This window comes from Macaca fascicularis, chromosome 6 (assembly GCF_037993035.2).
Source record: "Macaca fascicularis isolate 582-1 chromosome 6, T2T-MFA8v1.1".
Classification (NCBI taxonomy): Eukaryota; Metazoa; Chordata; class Mammalia; order Primates; family Cercopithecidae; genus Macaca; species Macaca fascicularis.
In genome coordinates this window covers 84,791,242-84,808,888 of record NC_088380.1, presented here as the reverse complement: position 1 = coordinate 84,808,888, position 17,647 = coordinate 84,791,242, and the positions used below count along the sequence as shown (strand labels likewise).

At 39.8% G+C, this 17,647-nt stretch overlaps 1 protein-coding gene and 1 long non-coding RNA gene across 5 annotated transcripts in view; one reads left to right on the top strand and one right to left on the bottom strand.

Moving 5' to 3' along the window:
* MSH3 (mutS homolog 3) overlaps positions 1 to 17,647 on the bottom strand; it is a 223,575-nt gene that overhangs the window by 3,013 nt on the left and 202,915 nt on the right. For all 4 annotated transcript variants that reach the window (XR_012413790.1, XR_012413791.1, XM_005557283.5 and 1 more), the window contains 2 exons: positions 10,911 to 11,040; positions 2,206 to 2,374 (listed from right to left, as the gene is read on the bottom strand). Coding sequence is in view for 2 of the 4 variants with exons in the window: in XM_005557283.5 (XP_005557340.2) it covers positions 2,206 to 2,374; positions 10,911 to 11,040 (299 nt within the window). In the remaining 2 variants the exon portion in view is untranslated. The remainder of the gene's footprint in view (positions 1 to 2,205; positions 2,375 to 10,910; positions 11,041 to 17,647) is intronic.
* LOC141407019 (uncharacterized) lies at positions 5,436 to 9,013 on the top strand. The gene is made up of 2 exons (XR_012413797.1): positions 5,436 to 6,346; positions 6,659 to 9,013. It is a non-coding gene; the product is annotated as an uncharacterized lncRNA (long non-coding RNA).

The following is a 17,647-nucleotide window of genomic DNA, read 5'->3' as shown; positions in this document are numbered from 1 at the left end:
TCCTTACCCCTGTCAGCCCCAGAGGGGAGAACCTGACCTCCTCCTCCTTCAAACTCTGCTAGAGGCTGGTGGTGTGTGCTTATTTGCACCTGGAGACATGAAACTCCTGTGAAGTGTTCCCAGGATGAAAAGTAACACCAACCGAAGACAATGAAGCTAATTAAAGAGTAAAATGCCAGCATAACACAGACTTACTTTTTTTTCCCTGCAGAATAGCAACCCAATTGAGTATTTAGGGTATGGAGCTAGAGTATCTGAGTTCCAATTACTGCTCCACCATCAACGAGCTGTGTGACTCTGGGTCAGTGTCCTGTCCTTGCTGGCCTCACTTTCCCCAACTAGACCATGAGGATAAGGCTGCCATAAGGATGAAATGAGATAATGTATGTAAAGCGATGAGAAGAGTAGCTGGCACAGTGTCTAGGCTGCTGCAAATGACTGCTCAGAATGGTTTCTACACACAGTAACCATCCAATAAATAGCAACTATTATAACAAATACACACTAAGGCCCAAGATTCAGTTTGATTTCTTTGATCTGGCCAAAGGAATTGATGTGATAAGCACTTTTAGAAAAAAGGTAAAACAACAAATACAGTATCTTGATAAATGATCAGATTCTATCCCAAAGCAACATCTTCTAATAATTCTCTCATCTTGTCGAGGTAACTTCATAGATTTCAAAATGTCACTTACTAGTTGGAAGAGTTATGAGTAATCTGTGAATGTTTTTGCTCTTGCTTTGTAGGCTATATAGCAGAAACAAGAATATATGAAAATATAGAAATTGCCATATTTTATTGCTAGCTTGCATATATTTCTATAGCAAATTTAGAAATTGACATAGTTTATTGCTATCTTGTATATATATATCCTTTGTAGTAAAGCTTTATTCTAGGTTTTTTTCAGAGAAAAAGAACAATAATAATATGGCAACTAAAGAGAGTTTAATTTGTCTCTGGACTTTGCAGAGGAAGAGGGCTAACTTTATTTTTTAATTCTCATAATTTTCCCTCAGGAAAAATTTTATATTAATCTGGCTTGTAACAGAAATAGGCTGAAACTGATTATGCCACTTTGCTTCTGTTTTGGCATTGTGATTTGGAAATGAGCCAGAAAAGAGTGTCACTAGAGGAGGCTGTGTGCCGTTTGTAGAGCCCAGCACTCTGGACTTGGTCAACTATAGTACACCAAAGTGGAGGAGTGCAAGGCGGAAGCACAGGAGAAGGAGGTAGAGAAAGAGAAGTTAATTGCACTACTGTAAACAAGTTAGCAACTGTTTCTTTAGCTAGTATGATAGGCATTACTATTTCAATATTGAAATTTGGTAATAATTCCCAGAATTATTACCAAATATTAAAGAATATTCTTGGAGTATAACATAGGAACCACCAGTAGCCAGCCAAGATTTTCTGTTCGATCAACAATCTGTTCATCATGGTCATATGGTTATCAACCAGGGTACTAATGTACCCAGCACATCAGGCTCCCCAAGTATGGCAGGGGTAGGGCAGTAGGTGGATGGGGAGCTTATGTTGTTTCAGAATTTTATATTTGGGAAACAAAAGGGTGTAATTTACGAATATGATATTTCCCTAGGAATATCTTTCTTTCAAAGTGTATCTCAGGTTTACATTAAGATTAATTTATGTACTGACTACATACTAGCTGGATAGCAAGGGTAAAGGTGGAAAGTATTCCCATAAGCATTTAAAGTGACAGAAGCCTGTTTAGAATGAAAAATTTGTCACAGTCTACAAAATAAGTGACATGTGGATACTGACTATGATTGCCTGTTATGTAGTACTATTTCATTAATATTCTGATAGAATTTCTGGATGTAATTGTTGCATATCTGAATAAAATCTATGAATAAAATAAATTTTCTGTAGGTTCTCAATATCTTCAGTAACCTTTCGCATAATTGAATCTTTAAAGTAACCAATGTGGCACATATTAAGGAATTAACTTAATTCTTTATAAAAATGACTGAAAAACCAATTCAGCAACTTAATGATCTAATGAAGATGCACTGAAATCACCTGAGCTTTGCAAGAGCTGTTTTCACTTCATCATAATTAAATGGTTCAGAATATTTGAAGAGGCGCTTAAAAGGAGATCTGATGTTCATTTTTAGGACACTCCTCTTTCTTGGACAACTTAGGTTTCATTACAAATGAAAAAAATGTAGCATAATCATTCTGACCTTTTCGTATTTATTAATCCTTCCAGCTCTTTTGACTTGTGAGCTGCTTTCTTCAAAATTTCTCCAGGAATATCTGCTAGTTTAGCCACATTTAATCCATAACTCCTTGCTGCAATTCCTCTAGTTATTTGGTAAAGGAAGGTGACAAAATCAGGGACTTGTTCTTCGCCTGTGAAATAAAGAAAGGAGATCAAATCCGTGCCCGAATGCTGAAATAAATTATAGGATTAAAAAGGACATGTACATTCTCATAACTTTATTAAATCATACAATCTGAAATCACTATTCCTACTTGCCTGTTACATCCATTTATTAATTTGATATGTCAAGAAAAAGGTAAATACTGTTTTGAAACTGCTGTGTGCATATAGGATCTTTTAGCTCACTTAAAATAGTTTTCAAAAATGATTCATTGCAAATTTGAACTGAACATCTATATTAAAAAGAGAATGATTTTATTTATTTACTTTTTTAGAGACAGGGTCTCGCTCTATCACCTAGGCTGGAGTGCAGTGGCGTGATCATACCTTACTGTAACATCAAACTCCTGGGCTCAAGCAATCCTCCTGCCTAGCCTCCTAAGTAGCTAGGACTACAGGTTCATGCCACCACACTCAGCTAATTTTTTAATATTTTTTGTAGAGATCGGGTCTTGCTATGTTGCTCAGGCTGGTCTTGAACTCCTTGGCTTTAAACAATCCTCCCTCCTTGGCCTCTCAAAGTGTTGGGATTACAGGTGTGAGCCACTGCGCTGGGATGAGAATGATCTTAGTATGTGGTTGATACAATATAATTTCTCCTTTTTATGTTTCTGAGACAGGGTCTAACTTGCTTGCCCAAGCTGGAGTTCAGTGGCACAATCTCAGCTCACTGGCAGTCTCAACCTTCCAGGTTCAAGGTGATTATCCCATTTCAGCCTCCAGAATAGCTGAAACTACAGGTGCATACTACCATGCCTAGCTAATTTTTTTTTTTTTCTTTAAGAGATGGGGTTTTGCCATGTTGCCCAGGCTGCTCTCGAACTTCTGGGCACAAGTGGTCCGCCCACCTCGGCCTCCCAAAGTGCTGGGATTATAGGCATGAACCACAGTGCCAGGCCTATAATTTCTCCCTTAAAAACAGGTAAGAAAATATTACATGTTGGTCAGTTTAAATAACAGGATTGAGATGTTCTGGTTTATTAAATATTCAGTTTAACTAAGAGCTATACATACTGGATTCTGTTCAGTACCACCCAGATCCCTCTTAAGACTAAAGAGTTTATTCCCTCAGCTGTCAGACAGATTGTTGGCCTGCAACCCTCGACTGTTTGCCTTCTTTGGAAATTGTTGCAGCTGAAGGGGGGGCTTCACTCAAGACCACACCTCGCTTTGGGGCAGCCTGCAGCCAGTGACTGGTTGTTGTAGGTAGCCTCGAAGATGGCCACCAAAGACCTCTGCCTGCTGGTGTTCACGTGCTTGTGTCATTCCCAACCAGTGACTCACTTTTAATGAACAGAATACGGCAAAAGTGATGAGATATCACTTCAGAGATTAGGTTACAGAAAGATTGTGGCTTCTGACTTGGGTACGCTCACTTTGTTGCCTGCCTGCTCCGAGGGAAGCCAGCCGCCATGTTGTGGGCTGTCTATGGAGCTGCTCACATGGAAAAAACTGATGTCTCCCACCAACAGTCGGCGAGAGCCTGAGGCATGCCAACAGCAGCATGAGTGGGCTTGGAAGCAGATATTGGGAGGCTTGGCAAGAGCCACATGTGAGCTGGGAAGCCTTGACATGGCTGTTGCCCTGATCAGTGACTGACTGTAGCCCTGTGAGGAACCGAACTAGAGGATCTCTCATAGGGCTACGGTGTTCAGCCTTAGAGGTGTGGTTAAGTTGCCCCTGGACTCCTGACTCACAGAAACTATGAGGTAATAAATGTTGTTCTAAGCCACTATGCTTTGGGGGGTAATCTGTTGCACACTGTTTGCAAATTACCCCAAATTAATAAAGATAACTAATAAAGGTATAGAGGTCTATCCTCCTCACCCCAAGTTGAGGTAACTCTGAAGGACGATTCTAGCCTCAGAGTTCTCTGCAGGGCTGGCTGAAGCCTTTTGACTATAACACAGCCCAGCACTCCCAGTGAACCTCCTGAATGCAAATCTCAGAATCTGCTTCCTAGAGGACCCAGCCTGTCATATATACATACACATGAACTTAAAACTTCGAAAGAACTGGGATATAATGAAGTACAATAATTATAATAAACCACTGCATGTAGTTTAAGCTAAAGCAGCTCAGGATATTATGTAACTTTTATTATGAAATTCAATATAATTGTGCTGCAAAATGTGCATTGTGCTGCAAAATTGTCCAAGGTGGGCCAGAGTTACAAAGATTTCTACAATCCCAGTATACTTATGAGTTTATTAAGAGCTTTTTCTCAATCATTATTTCATTTGATAGATGTGTATGCTTTTCTTCTTTTATCAGTGAAAATTTAAAAAGCCAAAGACTGAACACAACAGAGAAAAAGGACAATGGATTTTTCCTGGCCCTCCTCTAAGAATTCGGCAGCAGACAGATAAGAGCTTTCTAAGGGTGGGTGCTGAAGTAGGAGGTGGAGAGAACACCAACTCACTCAGAAACACAGACCCAAATTTCCGTTACAAGGCACTGAGAGTACCTTTTGCCCCCAAATGAAAGTTGAGGAACACAGGTGCGGAAGTAGGTGGGAACAGATTAGGGAAGACGCAGCTAGAAGCCAGTGCCCGCAAACCTGGATAACTTTTTGTTACTTTTCAAAGTTCACAAGACTAAGACTGAAGTGAAAAGCAATAGACAATCAAAAAAGCCATTTCTTATCTTTAAGACAGAAAAATAGTTTATCACTTCAACTGTGTTAGTCCTAACTGATCTCCCCGTCTCCAGTTCTCCAATATAATCTAGACTCCATGCTGACCTTTCTAAACAAGATTCATTCATCTGTCTCTCTGTCCATCTATCCATCCAGCTAACCATCAGTATTTTCTGGGAGCCTAATAAATGCCATAAAATCCCCCTACCTAAAAATTTGTTAATGAATTTTTTTTTTTTTTTTGAGACTAAGTTTCGCTCTTGTTGCTCAGGACGGAGTGCAATGGCATGATCTCGGCTCACCGCAACCTCCGCCTCCCGGGTTCAAGTGATTCTCCTGCCTCAGCCTCCTGAGTAGCTGGGATTACAGACTCCCACTAACAAGCCCAGCTATTTTTTTTTTTTTTTTTGGTATTTTTAGTTTTTAGTAGAGTCAGGGTTTCTCCAGGTTAACCAGGCTGGTCTCGAACTCCCGACCTTGGGTGATCTGACCACACTTTGGCCTCCCAAAGTGCTGAGATTACAGGCGTGAGCCACCATGCCTGGCCTATTGATGACTTTTAATTTTTTTTTGTTTTATACAAATAGTGTGTGTGTGTGCATATATATATATATGTAGACATATATAGAGTGCACGAGAGATAGTTATAACAATGTTCTTATATAACGTATAATATAGCTACAAAATATAGCTAACTTACATAAAATATTTCACTGCTCTGAATACCTTGTTAACATACAAATAGTTGCTGAGTGTGTCATTATATGCTGGTCTCCACTTTACATTATGGTAGTTTTCACACCTTCAAGGTAAAGAATGTGACCACTCTTCCATAATCACCTGGAGGATCTCTTTTTGTAATTATGTACTCCTTTACCCTCTGTGCAGGAGAGGGGTTTGGGGTGCTGGCAGGATGGAAATATGGAGTCAGAAAAAGCCACATGGGAGAGAATAAAACTTGTTTTATGAGTAAAACTCTGTTTCTTTACAGGTTCACAGCAAAAGTTCTTGATGAGGAAGTAACTACTTACAAGCTATGGCCACTTCTTAAATGGACATTATTAAAATGTTTACCTGGCACTGCTTTGAGTCAGTGGAAGTAATAATTCATGTTTCTGTTTATTATAGGGAAACTTAGCAAGATTTATATTTAAGCTAAACTTCTCTAAGCAGTTATTCAGGAGATATGTGCTGACAAATAATTTCTGAAGTTGCTTTTAGAACAGATTCATAAAAATTTAGGGGTGAGTGAAGTTAGGTGACTTGTCCAAGATCATACAGATTGGAATATACTAAAATACAGGTTTCTTTTTTTTTTTTTTTTTTTTTTTTTTTTTTGAGACGGAGTCTCACGCTGTTGCCCAGGCTGGAGTGCAGTGGCGCGATCTCGGCTCACTGCAAGCTCCGCCTCCTGGGTTCACGCCATTCTCCTGCCTCAGCCTCCTGAGTAGCTAGGACTACAAGCGCCCGCCACCGCGCCCGGCTAATTTTTTGTATTTTTAGTAGAGACGGGGTTTCACTGTGGTCTCGATCTCCTGACCTTGTGATCCGCCCGCCTCGGCCTCCCAAAGTGCTGGGATTACAGGCTTGAGCCACCGCGCCCGGCAAAATACAGGTTTCTTAACTATTTGTCCATTGTTTTACCTATCACATCATGGGAAATAGAGTATTTTAAAAGCCATCCAAAAGACCTGTGGGGCATTTTACTGATGACCTATGCAATGGCCTCTACCTCATACAGAAGAGGAGAAGTTGGGGGAGAGGTAATGGATGAAGCACAGATATAGCCAGGAACAATACTGGAAGGCAGCAGGCAGTGGAGCACTGCTTCAAAATTCTGAGTGAGATGGTTTTCAATCTAAAATTCTAATCCTTGCTGAACTATAAATTTGAACATAGAAGCTACATATATTTTTTAAACTTTTAAGTTCAGGGGTACATGTGCAGGTTTGTTATAGAGGTAAACTTGTGTCACAGAGGTTTGCTGTACTGATTATTTAATCCCCCAGTTATTAAGCCTTGTATAGATCAGTTATTTTTCCTGATCCTCTCCCTCCTCCCACCCTCCCCTGTCTAGTAGGCCCCAGTGTGTGTTGTTCCCCTCTATGTTTCCATGTGTTTTCATCATTTAGCTCCCACTTATAAGTGAAAACATGCAATACTTGGTTTTCTGTTCCTGCATTAGTTTGCTAAGGAAAATGACCTCCAGCTTCATCCATATTCCTGCAAAGGATATCATCTTATTCTTTTTTATGGCTGGATAGTATTCCATGGTGTATTTGTACCACATTTTCTTTAACCAGTCTACCGTTGATGGGCATTTAGGTTGATTCCATGTCTTACTACTGTAAATAGTGCTGCGATGAACATACGTGTGCATGTGTCTTTATGACACAACAATTTATATTTCTCTGGGTATATAAATTGTAATAGGATTGCTATTACAGTAATAGGATTGCTGGGTTGAATGGTAATTCTGTTTTTAGGTCTTTGAGGAATCAACACATTGTCTTCCACAATGGTTGAACTAATTTACACTCTTACCCAGTGTATAAGCATTCCTTTTTCTCCACAACCTCACCAGCACCTGTTATTTTTTGACTTTTTAATAATAGCTAATCTGACTGGTGTGAGAAGGTATCTCATTGTGGTTTTGATTTGCATTTCTCTAATAATCAGTGATATTTTGCTTTTACAATTCTGGACACAGGAATGGGCAAAGATTTCATGACTAAGAGGCCAAAAGCAATTGCAACAAAAGCAAAAACTGACACATGGGACCTAATTAAACTATAGAGCTTTTGCATAGCAAAAGAAACTATGAACAGGGTAAACAGGCAACGTACAGAATGGGAGAAAATGTTTGCAAACTATGCATCTGACAAAGATCTAATATCCAGCATCTACAAGGAACTTACATACATTTATAAGAAAATATGAACAGGGTAAACAGGCAACGTATAGAATGGGAGAAAATGTTTGCAAACTATGCATCTGACAAAGATCTAATATTCAGCACCTACAAGGAACTTACATACATTTATAATAAAAAACCAAACCCATTAAAAAGTAGGCAAAAGATATGTACAGATACTTTTCAAAAGACAACATACACATGGCTAACAAGCATGTGAAACATTTTCATTCATGAAAAATCTCAAAACTTTTACCTCCTTTAGTTGATATTAGTAGTAGCCTAATTCAACATTTATCCCACCCCTAAGAAAACCTTGATTTTATAAGGAATTAACTTCCTAATCATTTAACTCAGGGGACTGGGTCTTCAAAGCCAGCTCTAGAAGTGGATCCTGATTCACCTAGGCCCATCAAAGTCGCCCCTGCCATCCTCTGCTAAGGAGTGGTTTAGGAAGGAGCCTGTTACTCAATTCCGAAAATGCGATGAGGCAATTGTGAGATACTGGAAGACATCTGAGAAAAAGTTCCCTTGTTCTAAGAAAGAGTTAACGGGAAATGCTTGTCTCTTTTCTTCCTTTGGACATTCTGGACATGATGCCAGGAAGGGCTGCAGTCATTATCACTAGCCTGGTGATAAAACCGGCCAGGCAGGAAGACAGAGCCTGGGAATTGCAAAAAGGAGGCGCTGAAGCCCACTCTTCCTCTGGAGTTCATGGAACATGGGATTATACATAACTGCATCCTTTTGTCTGAGCCAGTGTGAGACCGAGCGTTTCGTTCCTTGAAATCACATGCTTAGAAGAGGGGTAAGGGAACTCCTAGGATGCCGGCAAGGCAGGCTCGGGATGACAGCTATGCAGCAGGCCCAGATAGCAGCCAGTTCAGATGAGCAGGAGGACAAAGGGCTCCAGGAGGAAGAGCCCCAGTGGGACAAATGGGAACCAGTAGGTTCAGTTGTGTGGAAAAACATCTACAGAGGCATTTTACGAAGCTATTGGAGGGTACAGGAAGATTCAGCTATAGACTCAAAAACAAAACAAAACAAAATGAAAAATTAAGGACAGTCAATTCTTATTTTTGAGAAAACAGAAATCATTGTAAAAGAAATGTACTTGTCTCATACTTGGCTCATCAGTAAGCAATACTTAGCATGGCAATAATAATGAAAATAACAAATATGAATGACATGCAATAAATGCGAAATGACTACATTGGAAGGACAGAGGAAGGGAAAACTGAAGATTCTCAATTAACACAATGACAATAGTCAACTTGACGAATCAAGGGACAGGAAAATATGCATATTACTTAGAAATACAACAGAAATGGGGAAAAGTGTTGAAAGTAGTTGCCTTGGGACTAGGATGGGGAAGGACAAGGACTGGAGGGATGGAAGCTTGTCAGCTGGAGCCTTTTAGCACCACTGAATTATAAAAATTATGTTCACTGATAAAAATTAAAATCAGCCAGGCAAGGTAGCGCATCCCTGTAAGCCTAGCTTTGGGAGGTCAAGGCAGGAGGATCACTTGAGTTCAAGAGTTTGAGACTAGCCTGGGCAACATAGTGAGAGCCTGTCTCTACACAACATACAAAGATCAGCCAGGCATGGTGGTGTGCGCCTGTAGTCCCAGCTACTGGGGAGGCTGACATGGGAGCATCACCTGGGCCTGGGAGGTTGTGGCTGCAGTGAGCTGTGATCGTGCCACCGCACTCCAGCCTGGATGACAGTGATGCCCCATCTCAACAAAACACAAAAATTAAAATCAATAAAATAAAATGCCCAGAACATTTAAGGGAAAGGTATAATGCTCTGGGTTAGTTTTCAGTTCACATCAAATGCTTATTAGTGGCACTGACTCCTCCTTTTCCCTATTGGTGAACTCTATTCTCTTTGTCCCAAGGGTTTTAGCTTAAGTCTCCTCTAGTCACCCTGGATGCAGATTAATAGATACAAAACTACCTCCATGACAGAATTTATGATGTGTTTTTCAAGACTGCATGGTGGTGAAAAGCAGGAACTGCCTAACATTACATTTATCTTAGGGCCAGTGCTTTGTTTCATTTGGGCCAGTTGCCTGATTTCTTTTTCAGGTCCATCCCTATTACTTTTCCAAAATAAAATTTGGACTCTGGGATATCTTGCATGATGGATTTTCCATTGTAGCATACCAATTGCGCAAACCACCACAGTTCTACAGGCTGGTAGCTTAAAACAATTACTACTGAACAGAAAAAAAAAATGCTAAAGTCTACTATGTTACTTATGGCACTTAAATTTATTGCTATTGGCTAACGGTGTTCTTTTTCATAAAATGTCTCATTTCTGTGACACCAGTAACTGGAAAGACTAGGAAAAATATTGTAGATTTCCTTCATAGCAGCTCTAGCAGAGGGGCACAGAAGAGTACCCAGAAGCAGAAGTGAATTCTAGGCTCATTTTAGCCCCCATCTAAGTGGTTGACATGGTCAAACCACTTTACCTGTCTGAGATTCAGTTTCCTTATAATATTAAAAGAAAAACCTATGTCCAGTACAGTATATGGCCCTTAGTAAGTTAAATGATATTTTGGGGAAAATATTGGGCATTTTTAAAAGATGACTAATTACATTCTGCAGTTGACTGTCATCTATACTGAGATGAATCATGTAAGAGTACAAGGCACTAAGAGGAAAACCTAAGTGCCCCCTCCACCCACACCCTATTCCTGTAAAAAAAAGAGAAAAGGGCTGCCACGACAAATGAGACAAGGAAGACCAGAGAAGGACTCAGAGATAGCATGGATAAATGTAAATTCTACTTGACCTAAAGCTTAGGGAATCCTGACAAATGTTATTTATAGCTCACATTCACAGCTTTCATTATTAATAAGCAGTAAGTTAATGTTCCAACAAACTTTGAGGTATCAAACATGAAAACCAATATTTGTACCAACTGTAGGAATATTTTATACCTGGATCCAGTTTGCTTTCATCCTCGCTGACCAAGAATCCCATGTGGTAATTCCCCACCTGGTGTGAGTAATTTTTTTCTAGCTCACAAACTGGCGGATAATGGGTGACAAACAGGGTTAAGGATTTCACCTAAAGCAATAAGACAGAATAAATGTTATTTCATTTTTAAATTTTATTGTAATTAAAATTTGTCTTCAACTTTCTTTGGAAAAATTTTAAATCTTCCTAAAAGTCACAAGAAAAGTACAACGACCAACTATTATATACTCTTTATCTAGATAACCAATTGTTAATATTTTGTCATATTTCCCTTCTTCCTCCTCCTCCACAGACACAGACATTTTTTCCTGAACCATCTGAGAATTAGTTGCAGACATCATGACACTTCATCCCTAAAGATTTAAGATTCTCTTTTTTTTTTTTTTGAGATGGAGTCTCGCTCTGTCACCCAGGTTGGAGTGCAGTTGCACAATCTCGGCTCACTGCAAGCTCCGTCTCCCAGGTTCATGCCATTCTCCTGCCTCAGCCTCCCGAGTAGCTGGGACTACAGGCACCCATCCGCCACCATGCCCAGCTAATTTTTTTTTTTTTTAGTAGAGATGAGGTTTCACCGTGTTAGCCAGGATAGTCTCAATCTCCTGACCTCGTGATCCATCTGCCTCGGCCTCCCAAAATGCTGGGATTACAGGCGTGAGCCACTACACCGGGCCAAAGATTCTATCTTCTAAGAACAAAACATCCTCCTATATAACTAGAATACAATTATTACACTCAAGAAATATATTACTATTATATAACATATACAGTCCCTAAATCTCCCTAATTTTCCCAACAATGTTTCTTTTTGTCTCTTTCCTTTTTTGTCTTTTATGACATGGACATTTTTGAAGTATCAAGTATCCTTTCCTACAGGAATAGAGTGTGGGTGGAGGGGGCACTTATGCTGTTTTGCATAATGTCTTTCAATTTGGACTTTGCTATTTCCTCCAAACATCATTGCCAATGAGGACTAAGCTCTGATTTTTTTTATCTTGCCCAAATTCCTACCTAAGGGGTCTGGGGATTCATGCCCTACAAACCATGGATTCTCATCAGATGGGTTTTATTTGACCCTGTATATTGTGACTTGCTTTTCAATATGACTCCAGCACAACACTATGAGACACGGAAAAAATATTTAACCCCAAAATATACTTCCTTGCCACACCTTGAAATTGCCCTGTGAAGTCTCTTGTGAGAAAAATCCACATTCTATACAGAATCCCCTTCCCCCTTTGTTTTCCTTCCTTTACAGATCCATGAGATAATCAACTAAAAGCCAGGCACCCTTTTAGATCTGATAAGAAACATTTTACAACCTGCTCTCTCTGTGAAGTCTGAGAGCTTCCTCTGCACAATAAAACTTGGTCCCACAATCCTTTATCTTAACCTGAACATTCCTTTCCATTAATCCCAGGTCTTCAGATAAACTCAACCAATTATCAACCAGAAAATGTTTAAATTTACCTGTAGCCTGGAAGACCCTCCTTTGAGTTGTCCCACCTTTCTGAACCAAACCAATAAATGCATTTATTAAATGTATTTGATTGATGTCTCATGCCTCCCTAAAATATATAAAACCAAGCTGTACCCTGACCACCCTGGGCACATGTTCTCAGGACCTTCTGAGGGCTGTGTCACGGGCCATGGTCACTCACATTTGACTCAGAATAAATCTCTTCAAATATTTTACAGAGTTTGACTCTTTTCGTTGATACCAGGAATATTCCACGGATATGTAGGTGATGGATCCTTCCCAGTGCATCACATCAGGAGGGATGTGATATCTATTTCACATAACTGGGGATGCCAAATTTGATTATCTGGTTGAAAAGGGTACCCATCAGATTTCTTCACTATACCTTTTCCCTTTGTAATTAATAAATAACCTGCTATTTTATTAATGATATTTTGAGATATATGAATATCCTTTTCTCCAACAATCTTTCATCCAAAGGTTTTATAATCTATTGATCATCGCTGCCTGAATCAGTTATTATTCTAGTGGTTATTGAAGGCTGATTAAGAAATTCTTCCTACATTTATTCATTGGTATTCTGTAAAGCAGAGGTTTCACTTTTCCCCACTCACCTCCACCATTTTAAAGTTTATTTTTGTTAGTGTCAGTATGAATTCTTTATTAACAATTTTTTTTTTTTTTTTTAGAGACAGGGTCTCACTCTATCATCCAGTCTAGACTGCAATGGCACAATCATAGCTTACTGTAACCTCAAACTCCTGGGCTCAAGGGATCCTCCCACCTCAACTTCCCAAGTAGCTAGGACTACAGGTGTGTGCCTACTGGGAGAACCCGCTCCTAATGATTACATGGGTTCTTTTCTATTTCCTAAGTGTCTCAGCTGGTTTGATAAATAAAGGGAAAGAGCACAAGAGAGAGAAATTTAAAGCTGGGTGTCCGGGGGAGACATCACATGTCGGCAGGATCCGTGATGTTCCCCGAGCTGTAAAACCAGCAAGTTTTTATTAGCGATTTTCAAAAGGGGAGGGAGTGCATGAATAGGGTGTGGGTCACAGAGATCACATACTTCACAAGGTAATAAAATATCACAAAGCAAGTGGAGGCAGGGCGAGATCACAGGACCACAGGATGGGGCAAAATGAAAATTGCTAATGAAGTTTCGGGCATGCATTGTCATTGGTAACATCTAATCAGGAAACAGGGTTTGAGAGCAGACAACCTGTCTGACCAAAATTTACTAGGTGGGAATTTTCCTCATCCTAATGAGCCTGGGAGCATTACAGGAGACCGGGGCTTATTTCATCCCTTCGGCTTCGACCATAAAAGACTGCACGCTTCTAAGGGGGCTGTTTATAGGCCTGCCCTCAGGACGCATTCTCTTTCTCAGGGATGTTCCTTGTTGAGACGAAGAATTCAGTGATATTTCCCCTATTTGCTTTTGAAAGAGGAGAAATATGGCTCTGTTCCGTCCAGCTCACCAGCAGCCAGAAGTCTTATCTCTGATGTTCCCTGAACATTGCTGTTATCCTGTTCTTTTTTCAAGATGCTCAGATTTCATATTGTTCAAACACACGTTCTACAAACAATTTGTGCAGCTGACACAATCATCACAGGGTCCTGAGGCGACATTCATCTTCCTCAGCTTATGAAGAAGATGACGAGATTAAGAGATTAAAGTAAAGACAGGCATAGGAAATCACAAGTGTATTGACTGGGGAAGTGATAAGTGTCCACGAAATCTTCACGATTTATGTTCAGAGACTGTAGAAAAGATAGGCATAAGAAATTATAAAAGTATTAATTTGGGGAACTAATAAATGTCCATGAAATCTTCACAATATATGTTCTTCTGCCGCAGCTTCAGCTGGTTCCTCCGTTCGCGGTCCCTGACTTCCTGCAACATGCGCCACTATGCCTGGCTAATTTTTTATTTTTAATTTTTGTAGAGAGAGGTCTCACTATGTTGCCCAGGCTGGTCTTGAACCTGGGCTCAAGCGGTCCTCCTGCTTCAGCCTCCCAAAGTGCTGGGATTACAGGCGTCTGCCACTGCACCCAGTCTCATGGATTCTTTAATAAGCATTATTTTAAGGCATATTTTATATATTCTGGAAACCTCTATATGGAGGAAAGTTAACACCAATCTTAGCTTAAATATTGGCATAAGGAGATAATTAATTCAAAGAATTCCAGTTTTGATTCACCTGCCATTCACCTTATTAAAAGTCTGAACGTGTGCCTTCTTTCTGATAACAATAACAAAGAAACATATTAAGGCAGGATTTCTTTTAAAAGCTGTGCTTAAAATCTGCCCTGAGGGATCTTAGGACCACCTATCTCCATGGTGCTCCTTCTCCAAGCTGATAGGCACTTTTAGCCTAAGGGTCTGGGATTGGACACTGCACTCCTCAAGGCTGTTCTCAGCCTGCAGCAGCAACACGTGACCTCCCTTATTGCTCCTCTCTGATCTCTCTTCCCTATCCAAAGATCAGAAGGAACCATGAAAAGAAAGATTTCCATCCATAAAAAGGTCAGGGAAGTTTCTGGTTTCCAGTCTAGCATATAAGAAGGTTGGAGGTTGCCTCTCCATCACAAGGAAAAAGTAGAACAAACTGAAAAATCAACTCTTCTTAGATCTGTAAGAGAAACGAAGTCACAGGCAAACCACTGTCCCCCAAATTACAGACAGACAAGCAGATACAAAGAATCACAACTTTCCTGGGCTGAAATGCAGGCAGAAACCTCTGAAGGAACCAGTATCAGGGTAGGAAAACTGGAACTGGAACTGATCAATTACTGGAGGCTCAGTGTCAACAAGTCTGAGAGTCAAAAAGTCCAGGGGAACCGCGTCACGGGGGAAGGGAGCACACTTCTGTGAGTTTTACTCCCAGGAGTTACACTTGATTCTTACAATAAATGCTGCAGTAAATTCCCCTTATGCTTCAGGCAAGGGGAAGAAAGAAAGAACTATTTTGAAATGCACCAGGGCACTCTGTTCTTAACAAGGCCTGCCTCAAAAGAAACTAAAGCGGAGCCTTAAGTAGCCTTAAGTAGTTTAAAAACCTGCTGGGGTTTTATCAGAGCCTAACCTACTTGGGGGAAGGGAAAGACTCAACTCTACTCTCCTCTAGCCTTCCACATGAGAGAAAGGAAATATCGAACTCCAGCCCACTCTAGCCTTCCTATCCCACCTGAGGGGTGGGAGGGAGGTAAGACTGAGACTTAATCATAGGACTCCTCCCCTAGCCCCTTACCACCACATTACTAAAAGCTAATTTACAGCAGTTCCTTTTACCCAATACATCATGGCCAGCTGTCAAGAAAAAGTCACAAGGCATACTAAAACTAAAAACCCACAAATGTGAAGAGACAGAGCAAGCATCAGAACCAGACATAGCTATGGCAGGGATGTTGGAATTATCAGACTGGGAATTGGAAACAAATGATTAATATGCTGGGGGCTCTATGGATAACACAGACAGCATGCAAGAACAGATGGGCAATGTGAGCACAGAGATGCACATTCTAAGAAAAAACCAAAAGGAAACACCAGAGATCAAAAACACTGGGATGGAAATGAAAAATGTGTTTGATGAGCTTACTGGTAGACTGGACACAGCTGAGGGAAGAATCTCTGGGCTTGAGGACATCTTAATAGAAACCTCCAAAATGGAAAAGAGAAAAAGATTGGGAAAAAAAACCACAGAATATCCAAAAAGTTTGGGACAACTACAAAAGATGTAACATACAGCTAATGAGAATACCAGAGAGAAAATAAAGAGAGAAAGAAACAGAAGAAATATTTAAAACAAGAATGACTGAGAATTTCCCCAAATTAATGTCAGACACAAAACCACAGATCTAGGAAGCTCAGGGACCACCAAACAGGATAACTGTCCCCAAAACCACACCTAGACAAATCATATTCAAACTACAGAAAACCAAAGATAAAGAAAAAAAAAATACTGAAGTAAGCCAGAGGGAAGAAACACGTTATCTGCACAAGCTCAAAGATAAAAATTACATCTGACTTCTCAGAAACCACACAAGCAAGCAAAGAGAGGAGTAAAATATCTAACGTGTTGAGAGGGAAAAAAACAAAACAAAACAAAAAAAAAAACCTCTCCAACCTAGAATTCTGTACCTTGCAAAATAATCCTTCAAAAGTGAAGGAGAAATACAGACATTCTCAGACAAACAAAAATTGAGGATTTGTAGTCAGCAGATCTATCCTGAAATGTTTCAGAAAAGTTCTTTAGAAGGAAGGAAAATAATGGGTCAGAAACTTGTATCTACATAAAGAAAATTGCACTATTGAAGAAGGAATCAGTGAAGGCAAAAAAACATTTATTTTTCTTATTTTTAATGGATCTAGTGTAACGTTTTGTTCAAAATAATAATAGCAACAGTGTATGAGATTATGTGTGTTTATATATATATGCTTATGTACACTTACGTATAAGTGAAATAAATGACAGTGATGGTACAAAGGATAGAATAAAGTAATCAGGATTATTTTGTTATTAAAAAATACATGCATTATTCATAAAGCAGTATAGTGTTATTTGAAAGTAGACTTGGATTAGTTGCAAATGTATATTGCAAACTCTAGGACAACCTCTAGAAAAAGTAAAACAAGAAATATAACTGATATGCTAAGAAAGGAGAGAAAATAGCTGGGCACAGTGCCATGCACCTGTACTCCCAGCTACTTGGGAGGCTGAGGTGGGAAGGTCACTTGAGTCCAGGAGTTTGAGGCCAGCCTAGGCAACACAGTAAGATCCCACCTCAAAAAACCCCAAGAAACCAAAAAACAGAAAAAAAAAGAGAAAATGAAATAATATAAAATACTCAGTTAAAAACCACAAAAGGCAGAAAAACAGTGGAAGACACATGTAGGAACAATGAACAAGAACAACAAATAGAAAAAAGTAAAAAATGGTAAATATTAATCTAACTCTATCAATAATCACTTTGAATGCTGACGGTCTAAATGTACCAGTTAAAAGACAGATTATCAGAGTGGATCAAAAAATAAGACACGATGTCTACAAGAAACTGACCTTAAATACAAAGATAACCATATATTAAAAATGTATGGAAGGGCTAGGTGTGGCAGCTCACACTTGCAATCCCAGCACTTTGGGAGGCCGAGGCAGATGGATAACTTGAGGCCAGAAGTTCAAGACCAGCCTGGCCAACATGGTGAAACCCCATCTC